This window comes from Manis pentadactyla, chromosome 12, assembly GCF_030020395.1.
Source record: "Manis pentadactyla isolate mManPen7 chromosome 12, mManPen7.hap1, whole genome shotgun sequence".
In the NCBI taxonomy this organism is placed as follows: Eukaryota; Metazoa; Chordata; class Mammalia; order Pholidota; family Manidae; genus Manis; species Manis pentadactyla.
Window position 1 is genome coordinate 60,705,175 of NC_080030.1, and position 17,073 is coordinate 60,722,247.

Genomic DNA, 17,073 nt, shown 5'->3' on the forward strand with positions numbered 1-17,073 from the left:
GTCAGGCGTAGCGCGCCTGGGGTTCATATGTGTGTTCAGAAGGGCTGACAGTGCTCTCTTATGTCTCATTTACTCTTCTCACCTTTAGAGATACATAAAGGGCATGATGTCTAGTTTTACACTGGTGAAAATGAAGGTGTGAAGAGGTTAAGTGGCTTTTCTGAACTCACACATAAAGAGAATTGGGAACAAAACACATAGTTTCTGCCTCATAGCTTTATATTGTCTGTATCAAACACTAACTGATGTTTGGCTGACATCCAGGAAGAGTAAGAAAATATATGAAAAAGTTGAGCATTTTGGGTGGGAAGAGGGACAGTGCTCCAGTTTATTTAGTACTGTAAGTGCATGATTTTTTAGGTCTGGGTAAATTGACATATTAAAATATCTATATCAGAGCATCATATATTTTTTTAAAAATCATGTCTCATTACACAGTAATTAAGGTAAAGAGTCACCCTTGTCAAAGCCACCCCTGAGAGACTCCATATAGGAAGTCTATGACAAATGCACTATCACCTATGGAGAGTGGTGATGATGGCCGTATCACTGTAAAAGCAAAATTTACAAAAATCAGTGTCACCCAGGACAGGCTATTGATAATGTCACAGATGAATGCTAAATACCCCATGATAGGAGCTATCTGTCAGATTCAATTTGTTTCTTTTTGCATTTTATTAAATTACCATCCACATCCCTTAGTCATCGTCCCTTGTATTCACTGTTATCTTGCCCTTTGAGTATTTGAAAAAATGTTCTCATTTATCCTAATATGTTATACAGTCTCCCTGTCCATCTCTATCTTTGATTTTCTTATTTTCCTTGCCTCTGTTCTCTGATCTTCCCAGTGTTTCTTTGTGATGCCTTACACAGTACCTTGTATGTAACTCCTACCTTTGATTACTTTTTTTTACGTTCAAATTCACTCAGCAAGGTATTTTTTTCCTTGTATTTTTCTCCTCTTTGTTTTGTCTTTTTTTATAAAGAGTATTTCTACCTAGGCAGCATGCATTACCATTAGGCGCACATTAATTTGCTCCTGAACAATGTAGCTGTTGCTTTCTTGCTCTACCTCAAGCAGTTCTCACTGTGCCTCTTAAAATCTGCACATAATTTTCTTGGTTGGATATTACTAGTGTCTTTCATTTTCTGCCTTCTTTACATTAAAACTAGAATCTAATGGAGCAAATCTAACTAGTGAATAGACAACACTGCTTAGATGCCATCCACTTGTGTATTTGCAGACTTAAATGGTTTCTTGGTAAAATTAAATTCCAGATCTAATCATGTCTGTGATATTCTCAAGGGCCATCTTCAAATACTAACAGCTCTGTATATATCTAAGTCTCAGTGAAGTACTCCTCAGGCAAGCTATTAGAACAGACAACATACAAGGAAAGAGACCGAGGGCTGCCAACTGACCCTGTGGAATGATAATAAATCAATTTGATGTACAGTTTCTCCCTGAATATTCCAGGTGTCAGTTTTGAAAGTTCCAAACCAAACAAGTATGATTTGTTATACATTTTCTCTCCTTCTCTTTTAAAACATGATATCAGAAATAAAAGCATTGTTGGCAACTTAAGTCTTTTAAACTATAAAGAAGGCATTGTAAACCTAATATTGTTGTCAGGAAAAAGTTTAAAAGCTGGTTTCATCATTTTGGAAATAACTTAATCTTCATTTAAATTTGATTTTCAATAGGCAGTAAAAGATAATGTATATAAAGATAAATTTTGATATTTTATATAGCTCAGTCTAGCATTCTCCCCGTATAGGACATTTAAGAGATGCTTATTAAAGACAGTAAAATATCCAACTCAGTATAATTACATGTTTGATTTTAGTGCATTTTAGAGAAATTTGAAATCAATATTTATTTTGGGTTTCTTTTTCATCTGTTCAAATCCTATTGTTTATTCACAATTAGTCAATTAATTAAGCAAATATTGACTGAAAACCCACTATGAACCTCCTGAAAATGGTGAGAAAAAAGACAAGACATGCTTTCTGTCCTTTTGGAACTTACAGTCTAGTGGGATGGAGAGGTATTTGTCAAATGATCATAAAAATAAACATAATTATAAATAAGCATAAGACAATTATAGGAGGAATCTCATACCTAGAATTTTGCAGATACACTCATAAGGCAAGCTTCTACTAGCTGAGGTTTGTAAGGTGAATTGGAATTAACAAAAGTAAACACGGTAGAGGAGGAGGTGATTTAAACTTCAAGGATAAAGAAAACGTATGGAAAGTTTCTGTGTGGGACAAAGTGAAGGATGATATGGCTGGGGCACAAGTGGTGGGAGATATGGTCAAGGAGAGGATTTTGGCCTTCATCTTGAGAGCAATCAGAGGTCAGGGAGAAGAGTTTAAGTACTGGGATGACATTCAAATGAAAAACCAAAAGTGCATTTTGACCACACTCTAGAAAACAGATTGGGAGGAAAACAAGAGTAAAGCAACATGCCTCAACACCCAAAAAACAAATAACCCTATTAAAAAATGGCAGAGTATATGAACAGACACTTCTCCAAAGAAGAAATTCAGATGGCCAACAGGCACATGAAAGATGCTCCACATCGCTAATTATCAGGGAAATGCAAATTGAAACCACAATGAGATATCACTTCACACCAGTTAGGATGGGCATCATATAAAAGACTACGAACAACAAATGTTGGTGAGGATGTGGAGAAAGGGGAACCCTTCTACACTGCTGGTGGGAATGTAAACTAGTTCAACCATTGTGGAAAGCAATATGGAGGTCCCTCAAAAAACTAAAAATAGAAATGTCATTCAACCCAGGAACTCCATTCCTAGGAATTTACCCAAAGAAAACAACTTTTCAGATTCAAAGAGACATATACACCCCTATGTTTATTGCAGCACTATTTACAATAGCCAAGAAATGGAAGCAACTTAAGTGTCCATCAGTAGATGAATGGATAAAGAAGAGGTGGTACATATACACAATGGAATACTATTCAGCCATAAGAAAGAAACAAATCCTACCATTAGCAACAACATGGATGGAGCTAGAGGGTATTGTGCTCAGTGAAATATGTCAGGCAGAGAAAGACAAATACCAAATGATTTCCCTCATTTGTAGAGTATAACAACGAAGGAAACTAAAGGAACAAAACAGCAGCAGACTCACAGACTCCAAGAAGGGACTAGCAGTTACCAAAGGGGAGGGGTGAGGGAGGGCAAGTGGGGAGGGAGGGAGAAGGGGATTGTGGGGTATCATGATTAGTGCACATGGTGTGTGTGGGGTCACAGAGAAAACAGTGTAGCACAGGGAAGACAAGTAGGGACTCTGTGGCATCTTACTACACTGATGGACAGTGACTGCATTGGGGTATGGAGGAGAACTCAATAATAAGGGTAAATGTAGTAACCACATGGTTTTTCTTGTGAAACCTTCATAAAAGTGTATATCAATGATACCTTAATAAAAACTAATAATAATAAAAAAAAGAGTAAAGCAGAGGTACTAGATTAAAAGCTAATGTGATAATCCCAAATTAAGGATCATGGTGACTAGAGGAAAGTAGAGTAGTAGAGATGAGGTTTATATGCAGAGGTAGAATCCACTGAATTTGGTAATAGCATGGATAAGTGGGAGGAAGATGAGGAAGAAAAAAGCAGTAAGTAGCATTTCTAGGTTTCTGGCTTACATTTCCAACGTACAAGGGGTCCAGTAACCAGGCCATGAGTGGGAAGAGATGTGACTGGGAAGTTAAGCAAGAGTCAGGTCACAATGGGAGAGCATCGCATGCCATACTGAACAAAACGGGGAGCTGCTGCAGAACTTGAAGGAGGAGAGTGACATGACCAGAGCTGTGATTTAGAAAGTTCACTCTCCATAGGAACAATAAATGGTTGGAGATGAATAAGGCTTAGAAAAAGAGGTCATAGAAGGGAGGTGAATTGGGTTGGGATGAAAAAGAGGGAAGAGTGAGGGGCAACCCATTCATTTCTATTTTAGGATAAATATTGGAGGAAAAATCACTGAAGTACTCTAAATAGGAGAAAGTAAGGGTTTTAAGAGGAAGATGGTAAATTTAATTTGAGATGTCCAGTAGTTAGATAGGTACATAGGAGCAAAGCAGGAGAATGAAATATGTCTTCAAAGTACAGATTTTTGAATCATCTGCATATATATGGCAATTGAAGCCCAAAGAAAGAGTTTACAGCATGAGAGGGGAAGTGGCCAGAGGACTGGACCCCAAGAAAAGAAACTTTTTTTAAAAATTAAGGTATCATTGATATCAATCTTATCAAGGTTTCATATGAGCAACATTGTGGTTTCAACATTCACTCATATTATCAAGTCCTCCCCGCCTCCCACCGCCACTGCAATCACTATCAGTGTAGTAAGATGCTATAGAGTATTACTTGTCTTCTCCAGGCTGTACTGCCCTCCCCATGACCTACCTATATTGTGATTGCTGATTATAGTACACCTTAATCCTCTTCTCCCTCCCTCCCCTCCCCTATACCCTCCCCAACCCCTCCCCTTTGGTAACTGCTAGTCCCTTCTTGGAGTCTGTGAGTCTGCTGCTGTTTTGTTCCTTAGTTTTGCTTCGTTGTTATACTCCACAAAGAGGGAAATCATCTGGTTCTTGTCTTTCTCTGCCTGGCTTATTTCACTGAGCATAATACCCTCTGGCTCCATCTATGTTGTTGCAATAGTAGGATTTGAAGAAAACCAAGTTTTAAGGGATGGACAGAGGAAGGACCTGAGAATGAAAGGTCAGAACATCATGAAAAAACAGAGAGAAGAGAGTATGCCAAGAAGGAAAGAAGGGTCAAAATGGCAATTACCACAGGGAGTTCAAGTAAAAGAAAATTCTCATTGGACTTAATGACCAACCTGTCATTGATTATCATGTAGGAATAGTTTTATTATCAGGCTGGGAGTGGAAATCTAGATTGCAGTGGAGTGAGAAGTGAATGCAGATCTTTCAAAAAGTTTGGCTGCCAAACAAAAAAGTGAGCTAAGGACAGTAGCTATAGAACTACATGGAGTTGTCATTAAAACACATCTTAATATTTCACAAATATTGTAGGATGGTTTGAATATGCCAAATAAGATTCTTATGTTCAAAGAACTTCTTTTCCAAGGGAGAAACAGAATGGCAATAAATCAAAATACATTGAAAGAGATATATGACTATGTAATATTTTCACAATAACTAAATTATATGATTGTATAAACCTACATGCTAAATGTTAGTTTTGGAGAGGAATATTATTCTCTTTGCCAAGAGCTGTTAGATTGCTCCATGAAAAAATGAGCACAAAATATATAAGCACTTGAAGAAGAGAGGGTAGCTCCCACATCAGCTGTGCAGGAGGTCATGGCCACTGCCCTTATACTCTCATCCTGGCTGCAGGATCATTCACAGCTGTGAGATAAAGGTCCTTGGGGTCTTAGCCTGATATTGGATTTTTAAGTCACCTAACCCTCTGATTATGATTCCAGGTAAATCGATTCACCATTGGATTATCGTGCAGAGGGAAAGGAAGAGCCGATCATGTTGACTAGAGTATTTAAGTTCTCCATGACAACTTTTTCTAACTAGAAATGTGGTAGGGGCAAGGTTAAGTAATGTGAGGATTTCCATTTCTCCCCCATCCTCACTTCGTCAGGGAGATCTTTGCTTTCAGTAGTCTTCTAGCTTTTTTTGTGTTATAAAATCTGAAGAATGGGCAAATAAAAGTGGTATTGGAATGTGAAAAGAGGGAAACAGAGCAGTAGGAACTCTTATTTATTGCTGGTGGGAAGGCAGAATGGTACAACCACTTTGGAAGACAGTTTAGTGATTTCTTACAAAACTAAAGATACTCTCATGAGATGATCCAGCAGTTACACCCCTTGGTATTTATACCAGTGCATTGAAATTCAGTAAGTGAATAGATAAACAAACTGGTACATTCAGGCAATAGAAAATATTATTCTGTGCTAAAAAGAAATGACCCTTGAAGCCACATAAAGATATGGAAGAAACTTGAATGTATATTATTAAGTGAAAGAAGCCAATCTGGAATGGTTACATACTGTATGATTCCAATGATATGATGCTTTGGTAAAGGCAAAAACTATAGAGAAAGTAAACAGATCAGTGGTTGTCAGGGGTTTGGGGGGCAAGAGGGATGAATAGGTGGAACATGGGATTTTCAGGACAATGAAACAAGTTTGTATGATACTCTAACGTTGGAGAGATGTCATTAAACATTTGTCAAAACCCATAGAATGCACACCCCCAAAAGTGAACCCTAAAGTAAGCTATGGGTTTTGAGTAATAAGGAAGTATCCCTACAGATTCACCTGTTCTAACAAATGTACCACTCTGGTGGGGAGGTGATGCTAATGGGGGAGGCTATGCATATACAGGATCAGAGGGCTATATGGCAACTCTGTATTTTTCCAATCAATTTTCTTTGAACCTTAACTTTTATAAAATATAAATTCTATTTAAATAATCATTAATATAAGAGAATCTGCTGGAAAAATTAAAGGATATAAGCTAAGATGTTATAAAGATAGACTTTCCTAATGAAATTATTTCTTGTGTCTCCTGGCTCAGATCATTAAGCTGTTGAACAACTCAAGGAGGACAGTGACTATGTCTGTTTTGCTTATACCTCTATCCCTAGTGTCTGTTATTCTGTCATGTGCCCAGAACATGCTAGACCCCCAATAAACATTAATTAAATGAGTGAATGGATGAAATGTTACCTGTTCCATGGAATTTTCCCTTATTACTTAAAGCAGATTAAATTATTTCATTTGTATGTATTCCTCAGGTACATTTCTTGTACTTTATTTCATTTCATGTTATATTACATATTTGCATGTAGTTATCCCAAATTCCCCTTCACACAATTAAATGCTTCCTACACACACACACACACACACACACACACACACTAGATTGCAATCTTCCTAAAGACAAAGAGTAGGCCTCATTTATATCTTTTATCTGCAAACATGTAGCTTGGGTTGTATATGTGGTAAACATTCATATATGCTTGTTAAACACTGAGATTACTCTGTTATGATCTATTTAAAATATCTTATTTAGTTGTATTCATGTAACAAATACAAAATAATTAACTATTAAGTTAATATGAGTTACTCTAACAGGTCTAATTGTATTTGGCAAGAAATTCTGTTCTGTGTCTATACATTCTATACTGCTGGTATGAGATTCTGAAAAAGTGTTTAGTATGCTATTTGTATTATCAGGACCATTGTTTGTCATTATATACTCAAAAGCCCATTTGATTTCCCTGTGGAAATTTTCTTAAACCAGCAGCAAGTGAAATGGAAATAGTACTCAGCCAGTGGGAATCTGGACATGAGGTCCTACATAGGTCCCTAAGGTTAGTGAACTGTATGGCCACTGATAATTCATTTCACTGTCATGACCTGAGGTGTCTTCTTCAAAAAAAAAAAAGAACTACATAATCTGTAAGAATCGTCAAGCGCCAATATTCTTTGTCATTTAAAACCCTTAGATAATCAAACTGGATTCCTAAATTACAGGGCAGTTTTCCTGCTCATGCCTGTTTCTGGCCACAAGATGGCAGACTTTATGCTGTTTTCTTCATTCTCTAGCAGCAAAAAGAACCAGTTGGTAAGTTTAAAACTCCCAATTCATTAAAAAGTCTGGTAAATGCAACACAGACTTTATACAATCTGACTTTAAAAACTGCCTTAAATGCTTTGAATTTTCACAATACAGATTTCCTCTTCTAAAAAGATTTCCTCTTCTAAATCAGTCTAAATACTGATTTAGACCTTAATTCTATAAAAATGCAAAAATCTCATGATGAGCTCAAAGAGACTACAAGTATTTTCATTTGTTCTTCTGTTTTTTTTTTTTTTTTGCATAGTCAAAGACAGTGATCTTCTAATTCAGAATGTATAAAAACTTTACTATGGTGGCAAGAGTTTTCGAAATATACTGTCATTCTGGTATTTTTAGCCATTGTCCTTGACATGTCCCAAGTTTCTCCCAAATCTTTTTTGGTGCTGCTGTGTTCTAAGATTTTATCTGAGGCAGAAGTAGCAAGTCAAAATACATCCAAATTGGGAATTAGGAAGAACAAGATTTGTATTTCAGAAATGTAAAGTAATTTTTCCTAGTAAACATGTTTCACAATTTTGACAACTTACCCTGACCAAAAGCTCATTCATTTCCGTCACGAGCATGTTCAGATTGCCCTCTGCCAACTGCATGAGCCTCTCTGGGGCCCGCTGAGGTGAGAGCAGGTGCTGAAAAATATTTCATCCCATGTACATTTTAGTAAATGATCTTGCAGTGATCATGGCATTGGACATTTAACAGACACACTTTTCTTTTATACACAAAGGGCTTAGCCTATTTAGCTTCTAAGACAAAGAAACCATTTTAATTGAATATGTATACATAAAGTGGTGTGCAGAACATTATGGCATACAATAAAAGTGCAGTAACTTATTGAGAAATTAATACGTGCTAGGAGTTTTTGTTTTTTCACTTAATTCTTACAACAGTTCTATGAGGTAAATGTTATTTGATTTGTATATGAGGAAACTATCTTGAAAACAGTTAAAAACTTACATATGGCCAGAAGGGCAGAGTCAAGAGGAGCTCTAAGTCTTTAAAGCTTCCATTTCAATCAACAGATATACAGTTTACATGTACGAAAGAGGACTGGAGCCCTTGACAGAGGGATGTGCCTAGGCACTAACTAACTGGCCTGGCCTCAGTGTTGTAGGAGCTGGCCTGGCACTCACAGCCAGGCTATTTTCTCCTCCTATTGAACATAACCTCACAGAACACTAACATTAGACTGGGTCACTCTGACAGTGATGAATGAAACCAAGAAAAATGAGAGGACGCCATACTCTTGTCTAAGCACAGACAAAACCATGGTCTCTGTGCAGACCATGAAAGTATCAAAAAGCCCATTTGCTGTCTGAGTTTTCACTGGCCTCCTGACTAGTCACAGCTTTAGCTCCCCTTTATCCTTCCCTCCTTCTAGATTAAGATTCATTACAATACTCAATTATATCAATTATAGGATTGATCTCACTTCCTGAAAGCATCCAGTCCAACCCAAATCACTTCTTCAAGGAACCTGCCCCAAATCACCCTGAACAACCCAAACACTGTAAGTTATTCCTAACACTCTCTTATCAAGATGCCCCCAAATTTCCCATGATGTGCAGTGTCCTTGTAGCAGTGAGTTAATAAATCCAACTTTGTTCTTGGTGGTCTCTGGCTGGAACCAGGGGGCACTGACACAGTGAAAGGAAATGGAAAAAGAAGTTAATAACTTGCTTAAAGCTTTAACATATCAAAGTGGGACCCCAGATATACAGACACTAATTGAGTTTTTGAAGAAGAACACGAACAGAATCAAGAAGGACTGGAATTTAAGGAAAATCAAGGTCATTCTGACCAATACTCAGCCAGCCCTCAGGAGGCAGATGACTGTATCCACTGAGCTTCGGTGATGTGTATAGGTTGGAATCTCTAAGAGGGCCTTTCAGTACTTCATCACTGTTTAAGTATTATTTTAAAAAGTGTTTATGTCCTACTGAAGTATTTGCTTTTCTAGTTTAATTCCTTTTCTTTGTATTTCCTCCCTATAGAGTGACCCCTCCTCATCCATGGGGGATACTTCCCAAGACTCCCAGTGGATTCCTGAAGCTGCAGGTAGTGCTGAACCCTATATACACTGTTTTTTCCATACACACATACCTGTGATAAAGTTTAATTTATAACTTAGGCAGATGAAGAGAGTAACAACAATAACTAATAAAATAGAATTATAACAATATACTATAGTAAAAGTTACATGAACGTGGTCATTCTCTCAAAATACTGTACTGTACTCTGCCTTCTTGTGATGATGTGAGATGACAAAGTGCCTACGTGATGCGATGAAATGAGGTGAGTGACACAGGTATTGTGATACAGTTAGATTTACTACTGGCTTTCTGACAGTATGTCAGAAGAAGAGATCATCTGCTTCCAGACCGTGGTTGACTGCAAGGTAATGGAAATTGCAGGCAAGGGGGACTACTGTCTCAGGAAAATAATGGGTCAGAATCTTCTTTATTAAAACTCTTCACATTCCTGAATATTAAGCTTATAAGGCAAATTCCGATTCCTCTGTCTGAGTTTAAGGGTGGCCTTTGTGTCACCCTGCCCTCCCCACTCAAGTTTCCAGCTTTCTCTTCCACGAGCAGGCCTGACTTCCAATGTCTGCAGAACAGTCTTGCTAATTCACACCCCTGCCTCTGCCTACATGGCTCTCTCAGACTAAGTGGCAAGATGATGTATGAGTGGAGGGTCAGGAAGACCTCATCATTCATGGGCTGGGTCTTCCTAGGCAATTTATTTTCTGTCCCTGAGCTTTGCGAAGGTGGCTTTATTCTCACAGATGGCAGCATTGTCCTGTCTCTCTCTGAATCCCAGCTCTACACTCAGGAGCCATGTGACCTTGTATCTCTCATATAACTTTTCTGTGCCTCAGTTTCTCTACCTGAAAAAAAATGTGGATGATACAGTACTTCTTTCCTACTTTTGGAGGTTCTGTAAGATTTATGTATGATAATCCATGCAAGACTTCAGTTAATTGCCTAGCATAGAGCTACTCAACAGTAAGTGCTAGTTACTCCTGCTATCATTTTAATTGGTTTATTCTTATGGAAAATAGGGATAATGATACTTACCTTAAAGGCCTGGTTTGCATTAAAAAATACATTCCCTAGAAGAGTGTGTGATGCCCAGTGAATAAACCTTAGATTTCATCCTCCAGTGCTCAGCAATATATTTCTCTATTAAAATTGTGTCTATTCTTCAAGTTCCAACACAAATTACACTCTCAATAGTGACGCAGTCCCTGGTTACTCTGAATCTTACCTATTTCTCTGGTCTTTATACTCCAGTGCATGCCAAATTTTTATAAAACGTGGTGATTATGTATTTTTGCTAATTCTTTAACTATGATTAAAAAAACACTTTTTTTAGCCACACAAAACTCTAAGCTTCTTCATAGCAGTGACTGCATTACAGGAGTCATTAAAACCCCGAGAACCAAGTGCACCGCTGGGGCATTCCAGAATTTCTCAATAAATACCTGATAATTGACTGATAGTGTATAAATAGTCACCTTACATCTTTTTCAGATGAAAACCTGATTTCCTTAACATTTCCTCCTACTCTATTAACCACTGAAAATTTTAATGTTTTAGGATAGTGTTTCTCAAATTAGTTCTTGATGACACATTTTTCAAAGGTCTACTAGTTCTCTGGTACAAAATTTTAATCTTGTGTTTTTGATAAGAAACTTAAAAGTTGATATAAACATTTGATCAAATGACAGATTGAGCACATAAATCACACAAACTTGTCAAATGATGCCAAATGTCATCCCAAGACCCCTCGCAAGGGGCTCTCTAGTTCAAATTGCGGAATTGTAGGATAACTGAGTTACCACATTTTTAACATACTGATGAAAGAAGCTGTGTGGAGTTAGTATCATATTCTTACTGGATGCAGCAATTTGCTTTTAGCAAAAATCATCTGTTATTTTATATTAATGTTTTTAATTTGAATTTTATTGGTTTTTCAGCTTTTGTAAGGATTAATGTGTTTTGATTTTATTGAGCTATAAGTGTAAAGAGTTCATACCTGATTTTATGTTTGCACATATTTAAGTAACATAATAAAATTGATTTAGGCCAAACATTGGCAGTACGTGATCCTCTTTTCCTTAATAGCAATCTGTATATTATAGTTCTCAAGTTTTAAAAACAGTGGTTTATAAAATCTCTGAATTTCCCTAATGGCTACGTGGCTTGATTTGGTGCCACGGAAGTACATTTACCAGTTACGCCACAGCCCCCTTGAGAAGCTTCTGTCATCTTTTCCCTGGCTCTGGCTGTTACTGCTCCAACCTACCTTTAGTTCCTGAGTCACATTTTCAAGACCATACAGCATTTTATATGGAGCAGGCAACGGGCCAGTGAGGTTGATGCCCATGGCCATCTGCTCCAAGCGCGACAAGTCACCAAGAAGAAGGCCGGTGCATTCATCTCCACAGACTGTGAAAGGGAAGCGACACAGAATATTTACTTCTGCTAAACATCCCAGGCAGATGTTCAAAGATTTCAACTATGAAATACTTTATGGCCCAAGTATAATTTTGTGAAAGATGATGCTATTCATCTCAGATAATTAACACTTTGGAATGGATGACAGTTGGAAAAAAAGATGAAAAGAACAGCAAAAGAACAGATATGCCTGCTGCCCAGCACCTGACACAGGGAGGATGATATGAACTGAAGAACCAAACAGGAGCAGCAAATGGATTTTGAGGGAAATAAATGTACTGCAGAAGTTTTAAAGGAGAGGTAAGACATTATAAATACCCCAGAAATTCCCACATGATCAATTTAGAGGAAATCTGTAGCTAGGGAATACAATATGCTCTGAAGGCTGTGACATGAATGTACAGTGTCGCATTAGAATGCTCCGAAAAGTATCTATAGCAATTGAGGCTCCACCTGCTTCATGTATCATGCATATTACATATCCCCAAACTGTAACTCTTTAGTTTGACATTTATTGAGAAGATTAACTTTTAAATAAAGTTAAAAGAGCTTTTTATAGTTATTTTTTTCTCATGATGATACTTGTTTATGTACTCATTTGCCAACCCTTCCATTTGAGCCTTTCAGGACATTATCACCCGTGTTTAGATGCAGCCCCACAAAGTCCTATGTTGATGATGAACCTAATCTAGTCTGGGTAAATGATTGCTAAGGGCCAGGGGAATTTCATTCTGAAAGTAGCCAAAAGTGCTGATGTTCAATCATTTTTCAATAATTGGAAAGATAGACCATTCAGATCTGGTGGTGAGGGTAGGCTGGTGATAGAGTTGGTAGAGAGAAAAAAGACTGTTTCTTCCACGCCAAATTAATCTCATCAACAGTATAATTTCCACAATGAAAATGTACTGATTCTTTTAGAGGATTTTGAAAAATGTACATATTCAGTAAACTTTTTAGTTCAAAATTTTTGTTATTTTTTGCATCAGAGTAATGAGGTGTCACTTTCCCACTAATGAGCATGTACTACCAAATTTCTGATATGCATTTATGTATACAGTTATGTTCTAGCTTATATTCTGCAGAGACAGGAATCCAAATTCTACATATGTTAGAAGAGAGGAAAACACATTAACACGGAAAATGTCGAGATCTAGAGCAGCTTTGAATCATGACCCAAACTGGCAAGAATTCAATTAGTTCTCTAAACAGCACTCCCCTGAGCTGCCTAATGGAGAGAATACCATAAACTGAAGCTTGTAAACAAAAAGAAGTAGTACAGAGGGTGATTTTTTGATAGGACAGCAGGTAAAGGTAAGTTACAATAACCCCTCACAGGGATTAAATTGCCGCAGTAGGACTTTTAATAAATCAGCTTGGTGCAGGTGTCACCTGCCACTGCAGAGCATCACCTGCAAGGACTTGGCAAGCTCCTAGCACCTTCCAAGTGGAGTGAACAAAGAGGTTTTGGAGGTAGGAGCTCCAGTCTGAAATTAGAGCTGCATCTCTTCCTCTTATCCTAGCCAGAATGAAAGAGAAATGGCTCTGCATGGAAACTGAGTGAAAGGAAGAGAGCTTTGTGGCAAGGGCTTGAGAAGCTTCAACAGACCTGCTACAAACAATTACAGAAACACAACCTGGAACACAATTAGGTGCCAAATTGGCTATGTCTGAAAACCCACAATGCAGTCTGGTTCTCAAACTTCAGCGGGTCTTGGAGTCATCTAAAGGACTCTTAAATAAGGTTGGGTCATGTCGCCAGTGTTTCTGATTCAATAGGTGATTAAATCACCTGGTTTCTGATTCTCTACCTGAGAATACGCTTTTCTAACAAGCTCCCAGGTGAATACTGAACTGCTGGCCTGTACACCACACCCTGAGTAGCAACCAGATAAGCAGCATTTACATCACCTGGGAGCCTATTAAAAATGCATCATCTTGGGCTGCCAACCCCAGATCTAGTGAAACAGACTCTGCATTTTAGCAAGAGTCCCATGTGACCTATGCATGTTAATTAATCTATTTATATATTGTTTCTATTTATTTGTTTTTTGTTTCTCTCTGACCAGAAAAGAGACCTTACTCACTTTTGATTACAGTGAATAGGAAAATGTCTTTCACATCAATAAATATAAACAAACAATAAATCCCAGATAAGCCTCCTTGAAGAAGAAAGGCAATGTGAGCAAGAGAAAAGCAGGCCCGACCACTTCAGCTGAGGCCCCATCACGTGAATAAGGCCATCTGGGACCCCCCCAAGCATGACCACAAAGGAACTACCCATCGATTCAGTGAAACCCAGCCAAACTACCAACCTACAGAATCTTGAGGATACACAGATTTGTTGTTTCAGGCTACACATTTTTGGAGTGCAACCCATAGATAAGTGATACACTTTCCCAAGATTTGCATGTGCTATTTAGAGCATGAATTCAGATCAGAGACTTACAAATTGCACTTTATAGGTTAAAAATCAAATATTAGCAACAATTCTTAATTGTAAAAGTCAAGAAGAATATGAGGTTTCTTTTCCTATGGAGTCCAAGTTCATTATTGTTTAAAAATTCCAGTCAACTTCCTGTGAAGATGTATTTTGGGCAAATGTTCCCAGGCTGTGAGCAAGCATATGCTTTTTTCATTTTCAAGATCTTGAAGATACTTGATGATACAATATCTCACCCTGCTTTTTAGGGTGGTGTGTTTTTCAGTAATCCTTTGCCAGCCCTTTCTCTAACTTATTTACAATTTATAACCTACCCATTACCATGAAAGAATTGAGTCAGCTCATTGATAACAGTATGGGTAGAGGCTCCTTACTGATGATTCCAGAAATTTCCAGGGAATATTTTTCTCAGTCTTCTCAGTTTTTACCTTACATAAGAATAAATCAGGGACTGAAATGCAGAACTACATCTGATTTACTGTAATATATGACAGAGTAAATTGGTGAGCTAGAGTGCCAAGAGGCATGATGAATACTGAGTTTTCTCTCATTTATTCTACCTCCTGCCCATCTGTTTTGGTTCTTCATCTTCAGTTGTTGAAATGAAAATGTATTTAATTGCTCTTTCAAGGACTCATACATTCTATTTTATGTATCTGTACCTAAAGGTTTATTGTTATCCCATGTCCTATGGTATCTGTATTTGCTTTTTGGGGAACAAGGTGAAAGCATATCTCCCTAAGTGAAAGGTATGTTTTATTGCATACTCCAAGTAATATACTAACATCTGTCCAAATGGGTCAGAAAGACTTATGAATAACAGCTATGGGGATTTTTTTCAAAGCTTCTGTGTAAGTCTAGTTCATATAGTTATAAGTTAAACACATGGGAGAAATGTGCCTCTTACATAATAGTTTGCTATTTTTTTCTGACACAAAATATTTAACTTGTACACAAGTTACTTTTATTTGTCCCCAAAAAGCCTGAATGTCTGGCAATAAACACTGGAAATGGGAATGCAAACTAAAACCACATTTAATTCACTATGATAGGGGAGATTGGAAGAGTAGAGACATGGAATACTCACATGCTGGTAACAATTGTTCTTTGATAAGGGTAAAGTCATTGCTTAGTGTAAATTAACACCTATTTTATAATCAGGGCCCCAAAAGAACCTCTCCAAACCATTCTACTACTCAGCAATAGAAACAGGATATCAAGTGAGATCCTGCCTAAAGTGCCTGGGAGCAGAAGCAAATATTTCAAGACTATGATTATATTTTACATGACTAAATGTTTCTGAGGCTTTGCCTATAAAAGTGTCAGGATAAATTTGTGTCTAATATTAACAAATGCAGTACTAAATTCAGATCGTTATAGCTGGGCACATGTAAGGAACAAATCATGCAGCTGATATTACAGATCTTTCTGTTAGCAATTAGTACAAAATACTGCATTTCTATCAGAGTCCCCCATGCATAATAACTACTGGCTTACTGTCACAAAAAATTCACACACAGCAGCCAAACCAAAGAAAGGAAAGCTAACATGAGTGCACGAAGTGTTTTTGAAAAGGCCAGAACTATTAACCAATTTTAGGTAAATATACATAAATTTAATAATCAAATAGAGATAAAATGAGTAAATATACATTTCTAATAAAAGATAAAATTGGTGTCTTAATAGTCATGTTTTAAGTTAATTCTACATTTAGGCTCTTGATGTGAATTTTGTATTTCTCTCTTCCTTTTCCTTTTCAAGGAGAAAATTTTAGATTAGCATGTATTTAGGGTTATTATTATATATAAATAAGTATCTTCTAAAATAAAATTTGGTTTTAAATTAATTAAGAATGCTTTCTTTGTGATGTCTTTGATTAAAGGGAAAGGAATTCTTCTGAAGGCTTTAGATGAGGCTGATAAATTTGTTCATGTATCAAGTTGCTATATATGTAATTTATATTTATAATATATAATTTACATATATTTATTATAAATTCTTATATATTTATCATATATAATTTATATTCATATATTTTATATAACTTATTATATAATATACAACTTACATGTAAGGAACAAATCATGCAGCTGATATTACAGATCTAATTTTTATATAATTTTAAGATTTTTATATTTATGTATAAGTGTTATTTAATATAATGTTAAAACAGAATTCTGTACTTAAATGTATATGAAAAACAAGTTCAGTATAGTTCAAGTATGATGTAGCTTTTCAAAAATCAAATGGAAACAATAATAATGGGACCGTAGCTTTTATCTACACAATATTCTACAAAGCAAGCAATATGTTGTATCTTGTCATTATCTCAGCTAATGTTTATAGCAGTTCTACGAAGTATTTCTAATACCCTCATTTTAAAGAAAAGAAAAATAGTTACAATGGGGATATTTATGAATCTACAAATATTGCCATGGGAAGAACTTAGATGAGAAAATATATAGTGATCATAAAAGGTGTTTTTAAACAACCTAGAATTACAGAT

General features: G+C 36.7%; 1 protein-coding gene across 3 annotated transcripts in view; it reads right to left on the reverse strand.

Annotated features, from left to right (window-relative positions):
- Positions 1-17,073, reverse strand: part of LAMA2 (laminin subunit alpha 2) — a 631,935-nt gene that overhangs the window by 139,352 nt on the left and 475,510 nt on the right. For all 3 annotated transcript variants that reach the window (XM_057489270.1, XM_057489268.1, XM_057489269.1), the window contains 2 exons: positions 11,976-12,118; positions 8,195-8,293 (listed from right to left, as the gene is read on the reverse strand). In XM_057489270.1, the coding sequence (XP_057345253.1) occupies positions 8,195-8,293; positions 11,976-12,118 (242 nt within the window). The remainder of the gene's footprint in view (positions 1-8,194; positions 8,294-11,975; positions 12,119-17,073) is intronic.